The 9,315-nt window shown below is 31.7% G+C and overlaps 1 protein-coding gene across 1 annotated transcript in view; it reads left to right on the top strand.

The window, feature by feature from the left end:
• The window catches only part of LOC108905921 (zinc finger protein 99-like), a 28,184-nt gene that overhangs the window by 10,460 nt on the left and 8,409 nt on the right, over positions 1-9,315 (top strand). The window contains exons 6-9 of the mRNA XM_023454283.1: positions 128-247; positions 1,562-1,861; positions 1,918-2,186; positions 2,469-3,179. Coding sequence (XP_023310051.1) covers positions 128-247; positions 1,562-1,861; positions 1,918-2,186; positions 2,469-3,179 — 1,400 coding nt within the window. The remainder of the gene's footprint in view (positions 1-127; positions 248-1,561; positions 1,862-1,917; positions 2,187-2,468; positions 3,180-9,315) is intronic.

Below are 9,315 nucleotides of genomic sequence, written 5' to 3'. Positions count from 1 at the left end.
TATAGACGAGATTTTACCATTCTTGTTGTCCCGATAACAGAAGAGGAAGAAGAACAATAACTATTCGAAGTTTTCATTGAGGTTAAACAACCAACACAAGTTACGGTTTTATATTTACATTTCAAAGAAAATTGTTGCAATGAAGAATGTTCAAGAAACTTCTTGTAAGCTTTGTCTCAAAACTGTAGGTTTTGAGGTAATAAACGACGTTATTAGAGATAGTTTAGATGTTCTTTTGCTAAAATTGGTAAGTTATATGTATTAGTTCAGGGTCGTTGATATGGATGGAAACGATCGAATATCTCCTAAAAGTAAGATAGGTATCGATAAATCATAAGATATAAACGTTTTTTAAAATCTATTCCAATAAAGAAAAGTATACAGGATCAGTGAATAAATTATGAAGAAACAAAGTTGCTTTTTCCTTATTGGAACAGCCCTGTATCCATATTTCAATTCTTCTCGAAATTCTAAACCAAAATTCATATAGTATACTTCATGTACCTAAACTTAACCGTTTACGCGATATAGAACTTTGAAAATCATTTTTTATAAATTATAAAAAAATATTTTAGTCCATTAAGTTTATAGTGCATCAAGTTACCTTTGAAAGTTTCTAGCTCCATAACAACGCCTCGTCGTTCTTTTGTCTAATAGTGATTACTGATTGTCTTGACAACACATGTCAAAATACATTTAGTGTGATTTAGAAGTACGTTCCTGATCGAGATGCAATTCATGAGAAATATCCACTACCTCCTCTTCTGTCACCATATCCTATGATCAATAAAACGTAAAAATTATTCACACAAATTATATTTTTGACATGTGTTGTCGAGATAATCACTATTACACTGTGTCTAATTTAGGCAAAAGAACGATGCGGCATTGTCTCATTGTCCTGAAGCTAGAAACTTTCAAAGGCAACTTGAGGGACTAAAATATTTTTGTATAACTTATAAGAAAATGAACTTCAAAGTTCAATATTTAGAATACGGTAAAGTTTAGATACATGATGTGATATATGAATTTTGTTTAGAATTTCGAGAATAATTGAAATATGGAATAATATACAGGGTGTTCCTATAAAGAAAAAACAACTTTATTTTCTCATGACAATATTATAATAATACTACTTAATTTTTCTTTATTGTAATAGATTTTAAAAAACTCTTAAAGCGTTTGTGTCTTATGATTTTTCGATAGCGATTTTTCCAAATGTGAACTAATTCACATTTCATAGACATGGCTCCTTTATATTTTACTTTTCGTTGAATGTTGTAAATTGACTTGAAAATTGTTCTTAAATGTAACTATAGTTATAATTGTTTTACTTGATAATTTATATTTTTTGCCAAAGTGATTTTCATTCTCTTTAGTTAAAGTTGTATATATTTCAGAAATTTGANGCTCCTTTATATTTTATTTTTCTTTGAATGTTGTAAATTGACTTGAAAATTGTTTTTAAATGTGACTATAGTTATAATTGTTTTACTTGATAATTTATATTTTTTGCCAAAGTGATTTTCATTCTCTTTAGTTAAAGTTGTATATATTTCAGAAATTTGATAGCGAGGGCAAAGAGGTTATATGTACCGTTTGCAGAAGAAAGTTAAACGCAGCTTTCGAATTTAAGTCAACTTGTCTGAAGAACGATTACACAATTATTCCATATGTGGATTGTGAAAAAATGTTGCAGCTCGATATAAGAGATGTGTATGCGAAGGAAAAGATAAGCGAGTCAATGGATATTTCAGATGGTCAGAAAATATGTCGATTGTGTATGCATCCAGTAGAAAGTGAGTTTAGGTGCATTTGTGAAGAGGAACTTGAAGCTATCGAGGAATTGGTTCCTGAAATGGTATCAATGATGTTAAATAGTTACATTTTTCGCAATTTAATGAAACTACTTTGCAGAATTTAAATATCATCAAAGATCCCGTTGTATGTAAGGAATGCTTTGATTCTGTGTGCACCCACAACAGTTTCCTAAAAAATTGCAGGGAAATACAGGAAAAAATTAGAGGTATTTTTAATAGCGCAGCAGCGGAAAGTCAGATGGATACGTCACCATCTGATTTATTCGTTAAGGCTGAAAACCAGGACAAAGAATTCGATTTTAACGACATGGAAATGTCAATCAAAACTGAAAGTATTGACATAAAATCGGAAGATGAAGAAAGGAGGTAAGAGAAGACTATTTTAACAATAATTTAAATGGCAACCGTATAATTCTAGATCTTATTTAATTTTACATCCTAGCATTGCAGGGTTTCCGCATAATTAATTATTTTTAACATATCTTCAATACAAATGTGACTGTCCTAAAAAATATAATTTATATGCTAATAAAACTGAAATAATGAAGTGTGTAGTTCAGAAACTTATAATTGCATTTGGAATAACCTATGACCCATTAGAATTAACACCTCACTTTGGAAAATACCCTGTATATGTAATTTTTTCAGTGACTCGCTACTGCAGAGCTCCGATAGTGAATCATTCGAGAAGAGCGTCCTTACAGATGCAGAAGGGGATGGATGTAAACATGAGAATAGATCGACAAACGAATGTAACACGAAAGTCAAGCAGGACGACAAAGTATTTTACAAATGTGATAAATGTATTTACAAAACTGGAAGCGAGAGCCGATTTATAGCACACCGTGCGAGACACGAGAACGATTCGGAAGCATATAAATGTGAATCGTGTGAGTATGAAACTGAAAATAAAAAATTTTTTCAGAAGCACCGGCTGAGGCATAAAGCTCCTTTGGAAGTACGTATGCACCCATCCGGATCATTTGATCACAAGACAAAGCACATGTGTGAGTTTGCTAAGTGTCAGGTGAAACACAAAAGCGCATCTGAAGGACGATTGTACGAGTGTGACTTTTGTGATTTCAAGACAAAACGTAAGGTCAATTTTAATAGTCATTATATGAAACATAAAAATTCGAACAATTGTGTAGAATGTGACTGTAAAACCAAATACACCGCATTACCGAATAAGGACAGTTTACAACTTCCCATTTATAAATGTGACGGTTGTACATACGATTCAAAGGATAAGAGAAACTTTACCAGACAGCAGTTGGTACATAAAGATCCTTCACAGGTCAAAATGTACAGGTGTAACGACTGCGATTACAAAACTAAATACAAGAGGAATATCAAAGGGCACCAACTGAAACATAAAGATCCTTCGCAGGTTAAAATGTACAGGTGTAATGACTGCGATTACGAAACCAAATACAAGGAGAATATCAAACGGCATCAACTGACACATAGAAAAAGTGTACCGACTGTGACTATGAATCCAAATGCAGGAGAGGTTTAAAATATTACAGGTTGAAGCGTAGAGAGCCTTCACGAGTGTATTCAAATGCATCAATGTGATCCTGAAACCACGCAGAAAAAGTCTCTAAGGAGGTATCTGCTGATGCACAGAAACATTCATGGGTGTGAAGTATGGTCCATTGAAGCGCAAAATACAGTCAAAAATGGAGGCATTTAAGAGACCGACCATAAATATGTGAATGTGTAAAATGTAAAGCCTATCGTGAAAAACATCGGTTCAAACACAAAACTCTCACTGAAACACAGAGACAAGACAAGTGATTTTGGACTATCGCTTTTGTAACAATGTTAATGCATTGTTACAAATCGACGTTCGCAAATAAGAACATCGTAACTCGATAATGATGGTTTCTCACAAAGTAGGTTTAAAGTTCTAGAGGTTTTTCTCTTAATTGCAACACATCTTTTCAAAGTTACCATATGAAATTTGGTTACAGTCTAAATATGAGGTACAGAAACAATTTCTTATAAACGTATAGTGAAAATTACCATTATTTTTCTTTTTAAATTAACTTTAGTAAGATACGATGGAGCTATCTGCTATTTTTTAAGTAACTAACATCTTATGTAGAGATGAGATGTAACTATCTCTATATCTAAGAAACCTAGAATATCATATCTAAAGATATAGAGTTGTATACACTCACCACCGGCAGTAATAGAAAAGTAATAACATCGTATGTTAAGTTAAGATGAAAATACCACATACTTCTCAAAAAAGTATTAACATCTTATGTTCACTTGCAATAAAACGGTGTAATAATTGTTACACCTTCAATATAATCGTATATAAAAATACGATGTTCTTTAAAAAGCATGTTTGCTATAATCCAGGAGCAACTCTACATACGATTAATATGTTTATTTTAAACTGTATAAGCAAAATTGTAACTGTTGTTACGATAATATTTAGGTTAAATTTCTATACAAAATAGATACGATAAAAATACTTTTTCAAAAACTGAATATATTTTTCAAAATAAATTGGAATACATGGTTTTAGCTGAAAAAGAAGGCCTTCTTATATAGAAAAGTAATCTTTACTAATTTTTACTAAAAATTGAGATATGATGTTCTTATTTGCGAACGTCGAAATGAATACTTTGTAATATGCACCTGCTTTTTTCTATGTTTAAAAATGTATCTTTTTCATTATCAATATTCAGGAAGAATGTTAAATGTGTACATGTGTATTTTAAACAACTGCAAAAAAATCCGGTTTAATTATTTTCTTAATAAAAAATGGTTGAGAACTGCTGACTTGGCTGTGGTATTTATGCGTTGAGAGATCAACATTTCTGTGTTGCCGATGTCGTATAGACGTGTAAACTCGGCTCTTTAATGAACTAAGAAGAAATAAATAAATTAAGTATTGGTTTAGATGTCGGAAATTTTGTAATATTTTAATAAGAATGTTCAAAGCCTCCTTCTCTTGCCATTCCTATGCAGGGGTGGTTTTTAGCAATACTGCCTGTCCTGTTTTTCACTTCTAGTTTGGAAATTCAGTAATTGATTGTCCACATGATTTTCGAGACAAGCGTTGTGGTAAACCGGAAAGCAGTACTTAGTGGGAAGTTTTTTATTTTATTTAAATTATATTTGTACAAAATCAATTCACACTTCCAGCCTGATATTCATTATTTGTCCTGTCCTAAATTAATTATTTGAATTTTGCAGTAACTGCCTTTATTTTCTATGATTAGACAAGTGTTTATTTGTTACATTTACTTTTTTGACCTCTTTAATTTTTATATGTACACATGTAAAGTTAACCCTGCATTCTATGTAATTTATAATTTTTGTTTAATTCTTCGTAATTTGTGTAGGGGGGACCGGGTTACAAGTGCAAAGAAACATTATTGTACTAACACTGTTCCCTATTGTATTTTCTTAGTATTATTTTAAGGCCTAAATATAAATTTAATTCTTTAGCTTTTATTGTGCACTAGTATATGATTATATTTGTATGTAGGAGCCCTTTTGTTTTTTTACGTAGTTTTTGTTCTTAAATAGAGTAGAGTAGAGTAGATATTTATTAATGTTTACACCAAAGAGGTTTACACAAGTCAAAGTACAACAATAAAATGTATGTATACCACACAAAAAACACAATACCATTATATACATAAAACACAACATACATGTTAAAAACTAAGCATTTCTGTCAGACAAAAACTCGTCGAAAGTATAATAAGCCCCCGCTAACAGCCGTCGCTTAATTGTGGTTTTAAATTCCCTTACAGGGAGGCCCTTTACAATTAATGGCAAGCTATTATAAAATTTAGGTCCCCAGAAATTGATGGCTCCTAGCAACCCTCAAAAAATCACCCCTCAAATTTTCGTACTCGCTATATCTAGTAGAGTGTGTGTGAATTTCACGGACTTCCGTATAGTCGTGCAAGTTCTGTTTAACATGCATAAGCGCTGACAGTATATATACTGAAGGTACCGTAAGGATCATTAATTCTCTAAATGTATGTTTGACATCATCTCGATATCCCAATCTAGCCATGACTCGCAACACCCTCCTCTGTACCGCGAAGACGCTCCTCAGATGTGCAGAATGTCCCCAAATTACAATATTATATGAGAAGGCAGCATGAAATAAAGAGTAGTAAACATTCTTTATCAAGTCAAAAGATACTTCATCCCGCAAATTTCTAATAAGGTATATTACTCTAGATAATGTTCTCGAGACATTAGTACAGTGTACTTCCCACGTCAAACTCTTGTCGAGCCACACACCCAAGAACTTCACCGCCACCTCCGACGCAACGCCATCACTGGGAGACCTCGTACTAAAAATCATTTGTTTCGTTTTATTTTTATTTAACATTTAATTGATTTGCAGCAAACCAATCTGCAGCATCTGCGAGTGCCATATCCATGCTAAATAATAATAAAATAATAACTGCTCTAGGAATCTAGGGATTACATCACAAAACATATGATTGCATGCTAATCAAGACGAGAATTAAAGAATGACCGCAAAAAACCTGTGATTTTCGCCCGTTTTTTTTTCACAATCCGCAGAGAATTTAAAAAAATACAAAAATATGTTTTTGGTCGCAAATTACTTGTCAGAAAAAACTTAAATGAGCACAACATGCCCATTTAGTCGTGAAAATGTATGAATGTGATTTATTCCATAGAGAAATTAAAATAATGAATTTTGTTGTATTTTTTTGAGAATGGAGTGGCTTGAACCCTCATTAAGGGGTAGTTTTTTCTTGAAACTTACTATGAATAGTTATGTTTTCCTAGCCCTGAATTATCTTCATATATTTTTTTTGAATTTTTACAATTATTTCTGATATTCCCTATTTTTGGGGATGATTCCACATTCATCTTAATTTTTTACGAGTAATTTGAGACCAAAAACATATTTTTATCTATTTTCTTTAGTTCTCTGCGAATTGTAAAAAACGCGATTTTTGTGGTAACTCTTTGCGGCGCCATGTTTCGAGTAAAAATAGTACTAATATATGATACTTAATAAATATTACAGTATACTTTAAATTTATAGGCGGTCGTTGATTGAAATATTATGATGTAAAAAAGTGTCTACAATTATTGATAGATGGCGCTATCTATTTGGAAAAACCAGAGCCAGTATATGACGACGTAATGATTCATAACTTCAAAAAAAAATTGGATTAAATTGTATTATTGTTAAATGTAATCAGTAAACGTTCAACATTTTGTCCACGACTCATAAGCACGATTGGGCACGTTTAGTCATGTTTTGACCAACAAAAACCAATGTTATTTCCCAATAAAAATTGGTGATAGTTTTTAATTCAGGAGAACGTGGTGGCCACGTAAATAAAATGTAATCCGCTGGTACTAATGTTTGGAATGCTATAAGCACACGATAGGGCTACATGGTGCCAAGTAAAGCTTTTATGTATTTTTATTGTATTATAATCTCTCTTTCAAGGAACTCACCCCTAACTTGTCTCTGTTTCAATAAACACCTGAAGCGAAGTGTGGATTTTTCTAGAACCAGTCCTGTCTTTGTCTCGGCTCAACTGTATATACTTAAATCGATTTTAACAATTAACGTAAAAATAAATAGGTACGTCTTTATGTCTTACGTATCATGACCAACTTAAGCTTCAGTTTATGTATTATACAGGGTGTTAGTAAATAAATGCAACAAATTTCATGGGGTGATTCTACATGAGAAAATAATGGCAGTTTGCTTATAAACGTTTGTCCACAAATGATTTGTTTTCCAAGATACGGGTTGTCAAAGTTTTTCTTAAAAACTGACGATTTAATTTATTGCTCTGAAACCGGTCGAGATGTGCAAATGAAATTTGGTGGGTTTTAAGAGGTAGTTATTGCGCATTTTTTGACATGCAATTAAGGGGGGGCGTTTTTATGTGCAATTTTCAATGAATTTTTTGTCCAATTGTTTAAAAAATCTAAGCAAGTTAGAAACGATATCTCTTCACTGTACTACTCATACAAGTGTTCTTCAGGGTGTGAGATAACTGACAACACATTTTAAGTAAGAAAAAAAAAACATATTTTTTTATCTTACGTTTCCTGAACTTTACACGACTGTTGAACATACAGATAAAAGCGTACGGTATTATAAACATACCCACACCCAGCAGAATGCTTTTAGGATACTATTTATACATGAATTAATAAGAATTATTGAGTAGTTTTATAAATCAATTGGACAAAACAGGAAAGGTACGTGTTCTGATATTTTATATTATCCGTCATCTTTTCATGCCGAGCAATTGAAGAAATCCTTCGTATTTCAACATTTCTATAGTTTGGATACTATCGAAAAGAGGGCGATAGTCACAGTTGTCGTTCTAAGGTATTTTTTGCCGAACCAGAGCCGGACTAACTTCGATATGTTTGAGTTGTATTTGCGCTGATTTTAGATAATATAAAAGAATGTGATGGCAGTGCTTGTTTGAATGGGAATATTAAGCTTTGCATGTAAAATAATCATAATAATAAAACTGTTATTCCGAGTTCTTACAAATACTGTTAAATACAAGTAAGTTAAAAAATTTTAATTCTGACAATTAATAATTAGTCTAATAGTAAAAGAGCTATAAACACAAATAAATTATAGTACTTAATACACATATTTTGATAATAGTCCAGATAATATAATCGATAATATAATTACTAGAGAAGAAAGAATTAGGCAAATGCCATTCGGTATCAGTCAGACTGTCTAAACTAAAATGGAGCGTGATAAGATAATTAAAATTTACTACACAGTGGCAGTTTTTTTTAGAAGCGGGGGAGTCAGTGTCTCCCTAAGATTTCTTTAAAATATTTTTCACAAATTGATTTTTGTATGTTTTACTAGTTATTAGATCCAGTATAATTTTAGAAACCATAATTCTGAATACAGAATTTTGTATGTAATAATTACTGTTGCTTGTTGAAGAGTGACTTCAAGTTATTATTACATTTTTCTTGAGAAGCAAGCCAAATGAGTTCCCCTAAAAATATTTTTTACAATTTAATTTTTCTGATTGTGTTTTATTAGTTTTTAAATGAAATGTTTATTAATTAGCCTCTGTTTAAAAAGTGATTGATTTATGTAGATACTTTACAATTTACAACACATTTTAAAGCAAATGATTCGTTCTCGCATCGTCACGATGAAATAGGTACGGTCACATATTACTAACAATACATATGTGGTACGGTGGAATACGGAAAGTGCAGGTGTACTGTACAACTCGCCGGCATGCCTCTGATAAAGTGTTTTTAGATGTGTTTAAACAAAGGGCATGTTTTTATGACAGAATAGTTACCTACTTATTATTAATGTAGGTCAAGGAGGAACTGGAGGCAAATACGCTGTGAACAAATGAAATGATGACTTACTAATTAACAATATTTTGTAAATTTGATTATACCAGTTAGATTTTTTTTACAGTTATTTTTGGTTTTACTATAACTGCTTAAT

This window comes from Anoplophora glabripennis, unplaced genomic scaffold, assembly GCF_000390285.2.
Source record: "Anoplophora glabripennis isolate ALB-LARVAE unplaced genomic scaffold, Agla_2.0 scaffold236, whole genome shotgun sequence".
In the NCBI taxonomy this organism is placed as follows: domain Eukaryota; kingdom Metazoa; phylum Arthropoda; class Insecta; order Coleoptera; family Cerambycidae; genus Anoplophora; species Anoplophora glabripennis.
Note: the sequence above shows the minus strand (reverse complement) of the source record. Positions and strands in the feature narration are given on the sequence as shown.